This window comes from Gopherus evgoodei, chromosome 3, assembly GCF_007399415.2.
Source record: "Gopherus evgoodei ecotype Sinaloan lineage chromosome 3, rGopEvg1_v1.p, whole genome shotgun sequence".
Lineage (NCBI taxonomy): Eukaryota > Metazoa > Chordata > Testudines > Testudinidae > Gopherus > Gopherus evgoodei.
In genome coordinates this window covers 69,515,645-69,531,249 of record NC_044324.1, presented here as the reverse complement: position 1 = coordinate 69,531,249, position 15,605 = coordinate 69,515,645, and the positions used below count along the sequence as shown (strand labels likewise).

The 15,605-nt window shown below is 47.1% G+C and overlaps 1 protein-coding gene across 1 annotated transcript in view; it reads right to left on the bottom strand.

Moving 5' to 3' along the window:
- The window catches only part of MYO6 (myosin VI), a 187,506-nt gene that overhangs the window by 59,645 nt on the left and 112,256 nt on the right, over positions 1-15,605 (bottom strand). Inside the window, 4 exon segments of the mRNA XM_030555784.1 lie at positions 5,323-5,361; positions 8,797-8,970; positions 9,898-9,993; positions 11,615-11,742. Of these exon segments, the coding sequence (XP_030411644.1) occupies positions 5,323-5,361; positions 8,797-8,970; positions 9,898-9,993; positions 11,615-11,742 (437 nt within the window).

Here is a 15,605-nt window from a genome sequence, read left to right as displayed (position 1 = left end):
GAGGTCGGGAAGGAGGGAACGAAACAAACTGCAGGCGGTACCCCGTCTGCACCACGCTCAAGACCCAGCGGTCCGATGTTATTTGGGACCACGCCGGGAGGAAAAACGAAAGGCGGTTGGAAAACGGAGGGGAAGGATCCGTAGGGGAAACTGTTACTGCGCCCTCGAGCGCACCTTCAAAATGAAGGCTTAGGACCAGGCGGGGGTTTTGAGGAGCCTTGGTTCTGCCCCCCTTGGTTCCCCGACTGCCTGCGCCTCCCGTTCCTGCCGCGGCGCCTGTAAGGGTCCTGCCGCTGGCGGAACTGGGAAAACGGCCGACGGTGCTGCTGTTGTTGCGGCCTAAAGGGTCTACGCTGTGTCACGGGGGTGTGCATCCCGAGGGACCGCGCAATGACCCGGTTGTCCTTTAAACTCTTAAGTCTGGGGTCTGTCTTATCGGAAAACAGGCCCTGGCCTTCGAAAGGAAGGTCCTGTATCGTGTGCTGGAGCTCTGGCGGAAGGCCGGAAACCTGCAGCCAGGAGATGCGACGCATCGTAACTCCTGACGCGAGGGTACGGGCAGCCGAGTCCGCAGCGTCCAAGGAGGCTTGCAAGGCCGTGCGCGCGACCTTCTTGCCTTCGTCCAAGATGGCCGTGAACTCTTGGCGAGCATCCTGTGGCAGCAGCTCCTTAAATTTGTCCACTGCCACCCAGGAGTTAAAGGCGTATCTGCTCAGCAGGGCCTGTTGGTTAGAGACCCTGAGCTGCAGCGCCCCAGCTGAATACACCTTACGGCCAAGGAGGTCCATCCGCCTGGCTTCTCTGGATTTGGGGGCCGGAGCCTCCTGGCCGTGACGCTCCCTATCGTTCACCGATTGCACTACCAGTGAACCGGGAGTCGGGTGAACATGTAAATATTCGTACCCCTTAGAAGGGGCCATGTACTTCCTCTCGACTCCTTTCGCTGTCGGAGGGATGGAGGCCGGGGACTGCCAGATAGTATTGGCATTGGCCTGAATGGTCCGTATAAACGGCAGGGCGACCCTGGTGGGAGCATCGGAAGAGAGGATGGTGACAATTGGGTCCTCTATCTCCGAGACCTCCTCTGCCTGCAGACTCAGGTTTTGAGCCAATCGCCTGAGGAGGTCCTGGTGCGCCCTGAGATCCAGCGGGGGGGGACTGTTGGAGGAGGTACCCGCCACCGCCTCATCCGGGGAGGAGGATGATGAGACCCCAGGCACAATAGTGTCCAACTGAGGGTCTTCCTCAGCCCTCGCCTCTGTCTCCGGAGCCGCAGCGGAGTCCTGCTGTTTGGACCCTTCGTCCCCTTCCGGGGAGGGAGGGGGGCGAGACAAAGAGGCTTCAGGGGCCCTACGCTCCGCAGTCGCCGGCCTAGCAGGGAGCTGCTGGGGGCCCTGGGCCTGATGGTACGCCCAGGGTGTCCAGAATCCCCACTGTGGGGGGCCTTGGTCCTGCAGCGGCGGATCAGCAAACAGCGCCGCCTGCCGGTCGGTGCCCAGCGCATAGCCGCTGTCCGTCTGGGAGGACACGGACGGTTGCCTGGAGGGTACGGGTCTGCGCGGGCCGGCACGGAGGATCGTCTCGGTGCCGGGGACCGGTGCCGGGAGTCATAACGGTGCCGGGATCGGGACCGGGATCTGTCACGGTGCCGGGCGCTGCTTCGGGACCGGGATCTGTCACGGTGCCGGGCACTGCTTCGGGACCGGGATCTGTCACGGTGCCGGGCGCTGCTTCGGGACCGGGATCTGTCACGGTGCCGGGCGCCGCTTCGGTGCCGGGACCTACTACCAGCTCGGTGCCGGGAGATCGACCGGGACCGGGACCTGCCACCAGCTCGGTGCCGGGAGGTCGAGCGAGATCGGGACCGGGACCTGCCACCAGCTCGGTGCCGGGAGGTCGACCGGTGCGGCGAGTAGCGTCGGGACCTGCTCCTGGAGTCGCGGTGCCGGTGTCGACTGGAGCCTGACCGCGACCGTCTCGATGCCGACCGGTGCCGCGAGTGCGACCGGTACCGCTGAGGGGAGCGGTGCCGGGACTGCGAGCGGCGTCGGGATCTGGAGCGCCCAAGACGTCGGGGCCTGGATGGCGAACGACTGTCCGTGGGCGGTGCCGACATCATGGGCTTGCCTCTGGACGTGACCCGCACCGGAGGAACCGGGGGTGGCAGCCGAGTAGGCTCCGTCAGGGCAATAAGGTCCCGAGCCGAGGCGAAGGTCTCCGGTGTGGATGGGACCATTATCTCAACCCCAGATCTCATGGGGGAGCTCGGCGGCACCGGACTCAACAGACCCGCCGGGCCCGGAGTCAACGGTGCTGACGGTGCCGGCGGCGCCGCGGCCGATGTCGAGGCCGGGCGTTCAAGCCGGGTCTGCCTGGCCGGAGTATTAGACTTCGACGGCCTAGGCTCTGATTCCGGTGCCGGAGAAGGTCGGTGCCGAGGAGTCTTCTCGGTGCCGGAGCGATCCGGTGCCGGTGCCGAAACCACGGTCTGCGAAGTCGACGGGTCAAGTGCCGCCTCCATTAGGAGAGTTCGGAGCCTCTGATCCCTCTCCTTTTTTGTCCTCGGCTTAAAAGCCTTACAGATGCGGCACTTGTCAGATCTGTGCGATTCCCCGAGGCACTTCAGGCACGCTTCGTGGGGATCGCTGGTAGGCATGGGCTTCTTGCAGGCCGCACACTGCTTGAAGCCTGGCGAAACAGGCATGAGCCTGGCGCCCGGTGCCGGGAAGGGCTAAGCCCCCGGCAAGAAACTACTTAACAGCTATTTACTAAACTATCTACTTAACAATACTAATTAACAACTATATAGAACTAGAGATAAGCGATAAACAAGCGATAGAAACTAGGAGAGCTAGGGACGTGGAGGACAGCTATGCCGCGCTCCACAGTTCCAACGACCGACACGGCGGTAAGAAGGAACTGAGGAGCGGGCGGGCCGGCAGGGATATATATTGGGCGCCATGGCGGCGCCACTCCAGGGGGCGACCTGCCGGCCCACTGGAGTTGCTAGGGTAAAAAGTTTCCGACGAACGTGCACGCGCGGCGCGCACACCTAACTGGAATGGATGTGAGCAATCACTCGAAGAAGAACTGCTAGTTCATATTTATCACAGAACATAGGAATACAGTCAGCTGTAATATCCTCTCATGAAGTGAGCTGTTTAATGACAAGGAGGTGATTGTTCTGATAGAGAATACTCCTCGACCTACAAAAATACTAGGAAGATGTATCCTGCACAGAAGAGGTTTCTAAGAAACAGAGTACACATTAATGAAGAGCTTGCAAGAGTAGACTGTTTGCTTCTCTAAAAAAAGAACAGGAATACTTGTGGCACCTTAGAGACTAACAAATATATTCCTGTTCTTCTTGCGGATACAGACTAACACGGCTGCTACTCTAAAACCTGTTTGCTTCTCTGTAAATCCATATCAAAGACAGAAAAGGTATAGTGGCTTTTTAGCCAAATTCTTCAAAGATGACTGTCTGAACTAGATACTGAGTGATCAAGCAATGAGTTGTGGAGCCAATGCAATCAGGAAGTTAAAAATCAGACCAATGGCTGTGCAACTCCAGAGGCCTTGAGGAAGTAGCAAAAGGCTGTGCAAGATGGTTAGTTATGTTTGTCTTTCACTAATGAACTAAAGCTCTTTAAAAATTGATTAATTTGGTTCAAGAGCTTCTTCAAAGATTTTTAATGCAGCAAACCTTTTTAACACTGAAGCATATTAGCCATTTGGTAGTTTCAATCAGCATCTCTTACTGAAACGCATGCCTACTATTCTCTGAGGGTCTGCATAAAAATAAATTAAAACAGAATTTACAATAAATGAGAAATATGCTCATCTAAATCCTGGACCTGAAATGTAAAGTAGTAAAGCAAACTCCTCCATCTACCAGCAGTGCTGATTGGCTATGGAGGGAGGGTAACTGCTAGGGGTGTAGGTGAGAGAAGCAGAAACAAATCAGAGTAGAAGATTAGAGGGAAAGTGAATATGAACTAATTTTAATATTGGGAGTATGGATGGAGGTGGTGGTATGAGATTTTTTTCCTGCTACCAATTCAACTACATGACTGTATTAGATCAGGGGTAGGCAACCTCCCATGGCACGCGTGCCGTCTTCAATGACACTCACACTGCCGGGTCCCGGCCACCGGTTCGGGAGGCTCTGCATTTTAATTTAATTTTAAATGAAGCATCTTAAACATTTTAAAAACCTTATTTACTTTACATACAACAATAGTTTAGTTATATATTATAGACTTATAGAAAGAGACCTTCTAAAAATGTTAAAATGTATTACTGGCACGCGAAACCTTAAATTAGAGTAAATAAATGAAGACTTGGCACAGCACTTCAGAAAAGTTGCCAACCCCTGTGTTAGATTAAATTGCCAAAAAACAGATTAGAAAATCTAGGGATGACATTTTATAACTCCCTTCTCACACTTGAAAATGTGAATGTGTGTGTGTGAAAAAGGGATGGAAAAATAAAGTGCCACTCTACAACAAATAAATGATAAAATGATCAGAGTTAAGAGTTTTCCTAGAACTTGTTCAAAACCCTGGCTGTTCATGAGTTAACTGCAGATATAGAGTGAATCAAAATCTGGTCACAAAAATAAATCAGATACAGGACGGCAGATTACCCATGAGTGAGAAGCAAATAAACTAGAGGAAAGGGAAATGATCAGGAAAGGAATTGGAGACTTGATAAAACTAAGTAATATTAATGCACTTTATCTGAACTGGCAGAATTTCCATGCTACAATACAAAGCAACTTTCCTTTCAGTAACTTTAATATTTAGTCTATTAATTTAATAATATGCAGCACCCACAGACTCAGACTTTAGGGTCAGAAGGGACCAACATGATCATCTAGTCTGACCTCCTGCACAAAGCAGGCCACAGAACCCTACCCATCCACTTCTATAACAAACCCCTAACCTATGTCCGAGTTATTGAAGTCTTCAAATTGTGGTTTGAAGCCCTCAAGCTGCAGAGAATCCACCAGCAAGTGACCCATGCCCCACGCTGCAGAGGAAGGCAAAAAACCTCCAGGGCTTCTGCCAATCTGCCCCAGAGGAAAATTGCTTCCCGACCCCAAATATGGCGATCAGCTAAACCCCGAGCATGTGGGCAAGACTCACCAGCCAGCACCCATGTAACAATACACTTCAAAAATGAAATCCAGTTGCAAAACAGGACAATTTTAATTGACTATTTATTATTATAAAACATTAAATTTAAGCCAAAACTCTTGGTTAACGTGAGAGAAGCAATAAAGGGAAATACAGAATTTGCATCTATATTTATACTTACAGTACTGCGAAGCTTTTCAAGGAGCAAATTTAATTGAGTCTAAAAAAAATATGAAACAATTCAATACTTCATATTAGAGAACCATAAAGTGTCTGTCTTACTATGATTGTTATAAATTAGGCACACAGTAGAGTGACCACACTATTGCATGCATGAGTTATTGTTAGAGATGTGTGTGAATAGTAGCTCATTCAGATCTGATAAACCACACATGAACAAATCTTAGAAACATCATGCAAGAGTACCTGAGTGACACCAAGGAAACTGCTTATGTTGAATACTCTTGTGTTGAATGGCATAATAATAGCATGCGTGTATTTCTTTATTGTTTGAAAATTAGCTATTAGATATTCAAAGTACTTACACCAGTAGGAAAGTAATTAAGGAGAATGTTGTATATATAGTAGAGTTAACGAGGAAAGTGATCAGACAGTGATCTGCGAAAAGCTACAGACAGTAAGGAATAATGTGTATCAGTATGTCAAACACTACATGGATAAGGGTATCCTCAACATAGTTTGCACATCAAAACATTTAATACCGCCTTTTTTTTTTTTTAATTCTCTTTACAAGAGATGCTGTGCTTACTTTTGACTCAAGGCTACCTAAGATTCTGATTTAAATATTAATGTGTCATATATTTGGCCAGCTAAAATCCTCAAAATTACTTTACACTGAACTGTTCTTTGAATATGACAATCAGCAGATAAGTCTTCATTTTATTTGGGGGAGAGAGGGAATCCTATATTTATCCTAGATGGAATTTAAACACTGAGAATTTAATTAACACCCTGATGCTGAAACTGACTGTGTGCAGCAAACGATGAGAGCCTTAGGCCATGGCTACACTGGTGCTTTACAGCGCTGCAACTTTTGTGCTCAGGGGTGTGAAAAAAACACACCCCTGAGCGCTGCAAGATACAGCACTGTAAAGCCTCAGTGTAAACAGTGCCGCAGCGCTGGCTACACCCGTAGAGGATGTGGAGTATGTGCAGTGCTGGGAGAGCTCTCTCCCAGTGCTGGCGCTGCGACCACACTTGCACTTCAAAGCGCTGCCGCGGCAGCGCTTTGAAGTTTCAAGTGTAGCCATACCCTTAGGCCTCAACTACAAGTACAGACATCTGAGTAGCGCATTACCACTTCTAGGTATTAGAGTTTGATTAGGACTTACATATGCGGGGAACCAGCTCAAGAGACATGGTTAAATTTCTGACACAGTAGCCTGATCTTTCACAGGCTAATGTAATGCTTGATTTACTGCTGCTTACAATACTGATTGTCGAATGTGACATTACACAAAATTCTGATACCAAGTGGTCAAGCACAGTTCTGCCATTACTACTGTACTGTGTACCATAAAACAGAGGATTGTTTTCAGGATTCTTATTTTAGACTAGCTTGTCTATTATTCTCAGGGCACCTAGTGGGCAGGCAAATACATTGTTGCTACTCCAGCTAAAGCTACCAGTGTCTCTCCTGCAGAGAAAGAAGGGGCCTATTCGTTATTCCTGCAGACGAAGTTGGTGCATTCTAGCACATACAGTTGGGATGATTAAAGGAGTGTCATGACAGGCTGGGCAGGCCCAGTCTAGCTAACTCGCTACTCAGATTTCACTGATGTTACATACTTTCTTTATCTAATTTTAACAAATTATTTATGTTTACTACATTTATTAAGGAATGTATTTTATATAAGCATTGTTTTGGAGGAAATCATTTAAATGTGAGTATCAATATGCAGTTTTATAACAAACAACAACTGCTTTATGCAAAAAGTATATATGCTCATGATTCAGTAACAAGGAATGATCCTGTGTGACCCATGAACAAATTCTGTAAATGAGTTCATCTTCTCTCAAGTTGCTCAAATGAATCAGGCACACTTTCAAAACTGGTGCTGTTATTGGAAACACTGGTTAAATCCTAAATGCTGAGCACCTGCATCTTGCATTGCTTTCAGTGGAAACTGCAGAATCTCAGGATTTAAGAATTTGATCCATTGTTATCAATAGTAGCATCAATTTCTCACAAAGTATCGGTTCCTCTCCAGATTAACTTGCCCATTCACTCAACCAATCTGTCTGAATTAGTTATTGGATATTGGGGCAGAAAGGTGGGGCAAGTGAGACAGAGATAGGAAGTCATTTGAAGCGCAGGAACAATTCCTTTACTAACCATCAAATAATCTTATTTTGATATTGATAGGAGTGTCAATATTGTCTGTATTCAGCAGCTCTCCAGTACTGATTTTAAAATTTACTTTACTCTAAGTTATAGATGCTTATATTTTATATAGTCTATTTCCCTCCTGAGCATTACAAGATTATCTTTTTCTAAAATGTAGTCACTTTGTCTTTTACAAGGATTTCTCTCTCTCTCTCTCTCTCTCTCTCTCTCTAGAACATTATCTAGGTAACTGTTACAATTAGAGAAATTCAAGATTGATTTATTCACATTTCCCAACATAACAAGTGAAGAATTTCCAGTTTTAAACCACAGAGAAAATAAAGCCTCCGATGGTAGCGATACATTCCTGAGAGCTATCTGAAGTGAAACTGAAATTTCCAATGTGCTAAGTGTTCATTAAGGGTATGTGTTATGTCTGGGAAATTAACACTAATGAATTACTGTAAGTAGAACGTATACACTCGAAATGCCACAGAGGTACAAAACATTATGAACACTGATGTACTGAAAAGAAGAACTCATGCTGAAATTGCAGCAGCTATAAAATAATGAGTCCATTAAGGTAATACATTTACCTGCAGCCCCTGGCTGTGCCTGCTTTTCCTCTCTCAACTTCCCTATAGTTCTCTCTAGCCATCCTGAGCTAAAAATAAAACTGCTGAATGAGGAAAGGAAGTAGAAAACATGTGGACAAGACAAGGCTCGAAGGTCAGCTTTACAGCAAGTGGAAGAAAGGAAAAAATTAGGAGAAGCATCAGATACTATGGTCAGATAGTGAAAAAGGACATACTCAGCACACTGAAAATATTTGCCGCTATTGCTGTCTTACACCATATTAAATGAGGAAAACCAGTTTTAAGGTTAGCTTTTAAATTTTGAGGTGGCAATTTACTGACAAACGGCTTTCTCTACACCTTCAAAGAGAATGGAAGAACACTTTTTGTCAAATTTAGAACTATAGGTTCCAGATTTAGAACAAAGAACTTGGAACCTGTGCTTCAAAAGCTTTATTTGGATTTGGGGACAAGAAGAGTTATAAGATGCAGCATTTTAAAAATAAAAGGAAAGATTACTTTCAAACAATCTTCATTGTTTGCACAGCAAGGGCCATCATTTAACTTGAATATGTGCTTTTATTACATTTTATTTGAAGAACAGTTGTTTAAGAGGATATTTTTCATGAAACTCAAATCATCATCTGATTCTCCCATACTTAAACTCCATTCATTTCAAGCAATTTAAAAGCAACATACTAAAGGAAAGAACTCATTTTTAATATTCCAATACCTTGAATTTGTTTCCCACACTGATGAAGCTAAGCTTTCCTGCTTTTTGTTTGGGATCCTTGTTGTTATTAGTGGTAGATTCAAATAGTTCCCGGACAAACTTATCCTTGGATTCACATATAAGAGATTCAAGGGACATGTGCAAAGCATCATTGTTTTTCTCCACAAACTGGGTCTGAAAAGAAAACAAACCAGTAAAGAGTTGCATATAAACTTCACAGTACTAATAGCTTTACTTAGTCCTACATAAAGACATACTTTGGTCAAAATATTCCAACAAAAATACCTAATGCTAAAATACCAGGAATTTGAGGGGGGAAATATATTGAGAAAAATATTTAACATGTAATTGTAGAATATTTATTGTCTATGTCTGACACTAACAACAATAAAAGGAGAAAAGGTGGTCTTATGTTTAAAGCACAGAACTGGAAGTCATGAGATGTGATTTGAAATCCTGGCTAAGCCTAGTCCATACTGAAGTCAGTGCTAGTTCTGTCATTGACTACAATAGCATCAGAATTTTACCCCTAGCTTCTATTTTCAGCTCTCGTTACCTCACCCCTCAGCTGTGTTGTGAAGCTTGATATATTAATGCTTGTGATGTACTTTGAGATCCTTAGAAGGTGCTGTAGAAATGCAGAATTATTATTCAGACCTTAACTAGTACATATTAGGGTTGGCAAATGAAGTGAGAAATAATTGAGATGTTTTAGTCGCTAACTTGAAGGTGCATTTACAAGATCAGTCTTACCAACTAAATTAACTAAAACCAAAGATTGAGAAATTTGCACCCAGTGTTATGGTATTGGAAACAAGGAGAATGTTGCTAACGGTAACAACAAGCTATTATATTTAAACTTCTATTGATTAAATAATGGTTAGATGTACTTGGTTAATCATCATAAGAAGAATTTGAAGTGGCCATGTCTAGGGAAAGAGGGGAGGAAGGACATTTAAAGTTAAACCTGAAGAATTTTTAACTTGTCTGATTATGCCAAGCAGTCTCCATTTCCTAGCTGTTGTAAGACAACACTAATAACAAAGGAGAACAGGGCAGTATAAATTAAATAATTAACATAAGTTTGTTAAATCAAGTTACCGTCTCATAGCACACTGCTCCAGCAAAATGTCGGATAATAAAGCCCTCATCATCTCTGATATTTCTGTGAACAGCCAATTTAGACTTCCTGGGAATCTGCAATAAAAACCCAAGTTACACAGAAAAATCATTAAGGACAAAATTCAAAAAGTAAACTTTAAAATAATATTTTTCTGCCTTTCCTACAGGTTAAGATTAAAGCCGTGAGAAACTCCACTATTTCAGTTCACTGGGATTCAAACTTTCTCTTTATCTTGAGCTTTTTCAGGTTTGAATGAGCCTGCAACTCACAGTAAAATGCCACTGCAACTGCCAAGATTATTAATTTTGATCAACACAACTGCTTCCTAGTCCAACATTAATTCCCACAGGTGGTATAGAATGTTTGGTTGGTGCACAGTATTGTCATGATAATAGGGGATAGAGGCTCAAATGTATCTTTTGGGTGAAATTATTTACAAGTAAGACAGTGATATTGAAATTTGCCTTGGTGATTTGTCCAAGCATGGGGTGTCACGGGATGGAAGCTACAACACCTGCAAATTAGCTGTGTAGACTTCTGAATTAAGAGCTGAATAGCTGGGTCTTTCACCTTGTATCCAACTGTCAGAGCCAGAACTAGGAACCAAAAGCTGCAAGTAATAGCTGACTACTAAAACCTAAAGAGTCTGACAAGAATTTCTCAGAGCACAGGAATCCAGTTAAAGAAATAAGTATTAATTTAGAGGAAAACATACTTTTGTTAAATTTGCCTGTATTTAGTTATTATGGAAGTGGCATTTCTTGTGATTTTGTATTTTAAAATATGCCTGTAAATACATAGTCTGGGATTGTGTTAGTCTTCTAACAGTATACAGAACAAAAACAAAAAAACCACTTCCCGGGTGGTTCTACTGTTTCATCTTTAAAGTACTAACTGGGAAACTGAGAAAATTGAACTAAACAGATATTTGCCAAAACTCAAAAGCTAAAAATCTTGGAGGAATTTGGAGAGATAAGGGGGAAAAGGGGTATTTGAGGTATCAATTCTGCCTTTATAAAAGCATCTAAATGAAAATCCTTTATTTTATTTTCATAGCTGGACATTATTAGACATGCATGGGACACTGTGATATCCACTAAAAATTAAAATTATGCACAAGCTTTATAGAAGTTAAATCTTTAGTGAACTTTTCAATAAAACCTAAACTGAGTTTACAGTTTGTAAAAATGTCTGAATGTCATATGATTGGCATTGCATAAAGAAACGTTTTCACAGAATTAGTTAAGACACCAGTCCCACTTTGTTTTTAAAAAAGGGAGAGATGAATACCTAACACTTTCTAAAATGAAAAGTTTTTCTACTTTTAAGTAAATCGTTCTATAAAGCCTAAACACTGGTTTCAACGCTTTCCCCACAGGTTTTAAAAATATCTTACAAAATAAACAACAACAGGCAGAGGGAACTTTGCACTGTAATGATCTTGCCTTGGGCTATCGTTCTGGCCAAGAAAGCTCCATGGGTCCATTGAGAGAGAGACTACGGCTGCCTACTGTTGCCATCCCTTCAGATGATTTTCTGAATGGGAGTGCAACATGCTGCCACCAGACTGCACGAACATCACTGGAGGATTGCACCTGTTTTTTTATTCACAGTGATTTCTAACTTATGTCATATTAGCATCCACTCTGGGAACTTATTTTTATAAAATAATGAAGAGGTCATAAGTAAACCTACAGATAGTCTGAAATGCTCCTTGTGTTTTTGATGCACCTCAGAAGTAAAATGCTGGTCACTTGGTTGCGGAAGACGATTTTCTTCATCCAAAATATCCAGCACACCTACTAATTTTGCTTCAATCAGATCTATTTGTAAAACAGAAATCAATACGTTTGTGAAAGTGCTATATAGAATTACAGATCAGAATAAGAATGTTACATCGAAAATATTAGCAACATGGTACTGTATAATTATTACAACCATCTTAGTTTAGGGTTAAGGAGAAATTTAATCACTACAAACAAGTTTGGCATATATAGCTATTGATTTAAGCAGTATTCTGTTGTATGCTGTCAAGTTCCAGCTATGGAATTGTGATATGACGAAAGAGTGGAAATACACTCTGATTTTAAAAGTCTCTTGTACAGGTTTCTCGCTGTGCTGAATCAACAGTATGAGGACGGATCACAAATCCATGATAGCAACAACAAGAGGGGAAAGACTTCAGCATACTCACAGCAGCATTGGGCATGATTGCTTTTTAAACCATGGTGCTTTGACTGTTTATATAAACGCTCAGACTTAATACATGTGGATTCTGTTTTCTGAAGATAACAGTAATAAATGTACCCATGCTCTTAGGTTAATGCTAAATGACTAAGAAATCTAGGACCAGATGCTCAAAGGGATTTAGGTGCCTAAACTCGAGTTTTAAGTGCTTAAGTTCCACTTCTTCTTCGAGTGATTGCTCACATGCATTCCAGTTAGGTGTGCGCGCCGCGCGTGCACGTTCGTCGGAAACTTTTTACCCTAGCAACTCCAGTGGGCCGGCAGGTCGCCCCCTAGAGTGGCGCCGCCATGGCACCCGATATATACCCCTGCCGGCCCACCCGCTCCTCAGTTCCTTCTTACCGCCGTGTCGGTCGTTGGAACTGTGGAGCGCGGCATAGCTGTCCTCCACGTCCCTAGCTCTCCTTGTTCTACGGTTGTTAGTTAGTGGTTAAGTATAGTTAGTTATATAGTAATAGTGTAAATAATATTGTAGATAGTTGTTAGCCGGTTTGGTCCGTAGCCCTTCCCGGCACCCGGCACCGGGCTCATGCCTGGTTCGCCGGGCTTTAAGCAATGTGCGGCCTGTAAGAAGCCTATGCCGACCAGCGACCCTCACGACGCGTGTCTAAAGTGCCTGGGGGAATCGCACAGGTCGGACAAGTGCCGCATTTGCAAGGCTTTTAAGCCCAGAACAAAGAAGGAGAGAGACTAGAGACTTAGGACTCTCCTAATGGAAGCGGCACTTGACCCAGCAGCTTTGCAGACCGTCATCTCTACACCGGCACCGGATCGCACCGGCACCGGAAAGACTCCCCGGCACCGACCTTCCCCGGCACCGGGTGCAGAAACAAGACCCTCGAAGTCTGCAACTCCATCCAGGCAGACTCGAGTGGAGCGCCCGGCATCGACATCTGCCGCGGCGCTACCGGCACCGTCAACTCCGGGCCCGGTGGGTCCGTCGAGTCCGGTCCCGCCGAGCTCCATAAGATCTGGGGTTGAGCTATTGGTCCCATCGACTCCAGAGACCTTCGCCTCGGCACGGGACCTCATTGCCCTGACTGAGTCAACTCAGCCGCCACCCCCGGTACCTGCGGTGCGGGTAGCATCCAGGGGCAAACCCATGATGACGGCGCAGTCTCGGGACTCACGCTCGCGATCGAGGTCCCGACGCCAAGGTCGCTCGAGATCCCGCCGCCGCTCGCAGTCCCGGCACCGCTCCCCTCGGTGGTACCGGTCGTACTCGCGGCACCGATCGGCCTCCAGACGGTCACGGTCTGGTTCCAGCCGCCGATACCGGCACCGGGACTCTAGGAGCCAGTCTCGCCGTTGATCAGCGCACCGGTCGACCTCCCGGCACCGAGTGGGTGGCAGGTCCCGGTCCCGGTCGACCTCCCGACACCGCGTTGGTGGCAGGTCCCGGTCCCGATCCCAGCACCGAAGCAGCGGCCGGTACTGGTCCCGATCCCGGCACCGAGACAGAACCCGGTCCCGATCCCGGCACCGGTATGGCTCCCGGTACCGGTCCCCGGCACCGAGAACATCTTCGGTGCCGGACCGCAGAGACTCTTACCAGCCGCGGTCGGCCCCTCCATGGCCTTCCAGACAGCCGTCAGTGTCATCACAGGCGGACAGCGTATACGTGCTGGGCACCGACAGACAAGCGGCTCTCTTCCAAGACCCTCCGCAACAGGACCAGGGTCCGCAGCAGTGGGGGTTCTGGACACCCTGGGCGTACCATCAAGCCCAGGGCCCCCAACAGCTTCCTCCTAGGCCTGCAACGGCAGAGCACAGGGTGCCGGAGGCATCGTTGTCCTGCCCCCCTCCCTTCCCGGACGGGGAGGAAGGATCGAAGCAACAAGACCCTGGTCTCCCTCCTGAGCCAGAGGCGAGGGCTGAGGCGGACCCCCCGCTGGACACTTTCTTGCCAGGGGTCTCCTCATCCTCTTCTCCTGACGAAGCAGTGGCTGGCACTTCCTCCAATAGCCCTCCTCCGCTAGATCTCAGGGCACATCAGGACCTCCTCAGGCGCGTAGCACAGAATCTGAGCCTGCAAGCTGAGGAGGTCTCTGAGATTGAGGACCCCGTTGTCAGCATCCTCTCCTCCGATGCTCCCACCAGGGTCGCCCTACCCTTCATTAGGACGATCCAGGCCAACGCCAATACAATCTGGCAGTCACCGGCCTCCATCCCCCCTACTGCGAGGGGCGTCGAAAGGAAGTACATGGCCCCCTCCAAGGGCTATGAGTACCTCCACATTCACCCGACTCCATGTTCCCTGGTGGTGCAGTCGGTGAACGAGAGGGAGCGTCACGGACAGGAAGCCCCAGCCCCCAAGTCCAAGGAGGCCAGGCGTATGCACCTCCTCGGCCGCAAGGTCTATTCGGCTGGGGCCCTTCAGCTCAGGGTTTCCAATCAACAAGAACTTCTTAGCCGCTACGCTTTTAACTCGTGGGTGGCAGCGGACAAGTTCAAAGAGCTGCTGCCACATGAGGCTCGTCAAGAATTTGCGGCGATTCTTGACGAGGGCAAGAAGGTTGCACGAACCTCGTTGCAGGCCTCCTTGGACGCTGCAGACTCGGCTGCCCGTACCCTCGCCTCGGGGGTAACGATGCGCCGCATCTCCTGGCTTCAGGTTTCTGGCCTTCCACCGGAGCTCCAATACATCATCCAGGACCTCCCGTTCGAAGGCCAGGGCCTGTTCTTGGAAAAGACAGACCCCAGACTGAAAAGTCTTAAGGACAATCGGGTCATTATGCGCTCCCTTGGGATGCACACGCCTGGGACGCAACGCAGACCCTTCCGGCCGCAGCAACAGCAGCAGCGTCGGCCATACCCCCAGTTCCGCCAGCGGCAGGACCTTAATAGGCGCCGCGGCAGGAATGGAAGGCGCAGACAGTCGGGGAACCAAGGGGGGCAGAATCAGAGCTCCTCCAAACCCCCGCCTGGACCCAAACCTTCATTTTGAAGGTGCGCCTGAGGGCGCAGTACCAGTTTCCCCCACGGATCCTTCCCCCCCATTTTCCAACTGCCTTTCGTTTTTCCTCCAGGCGTGGACCCAAATAACATCCGACCGCTGGGTCTTACGCACGGTGCAGACGGGATACCGCCTGCAGTTTGTATCATTTCCTCCCTCCTGCCCCCCATCCTCGTCCCTCTTCAGGGACCTCTTTCACGAGCAATTCCTTCGACAGGAGGTACAGACGCTCCTCAACAAAGGAGCTATAGAGGCGGTTCCGGAAAACGAGAAAGGCAAGGGGTTTTATTCCCGCTACTTTCTGATCCCCAAGGCCAAGGGAGGCCTCAGGCCTATCCTCGACCTGCGAGAGCTCAACAAGTACCTAGTGAAGTTGAAGTTCCGCATGGTATCCCTGGGGACCATTATCCCATCCCTGGATCCGGGAGACTGGTATGCCGCCCTCGACATGCAGGACGCTTATTTTCATATTGCCATATGGCC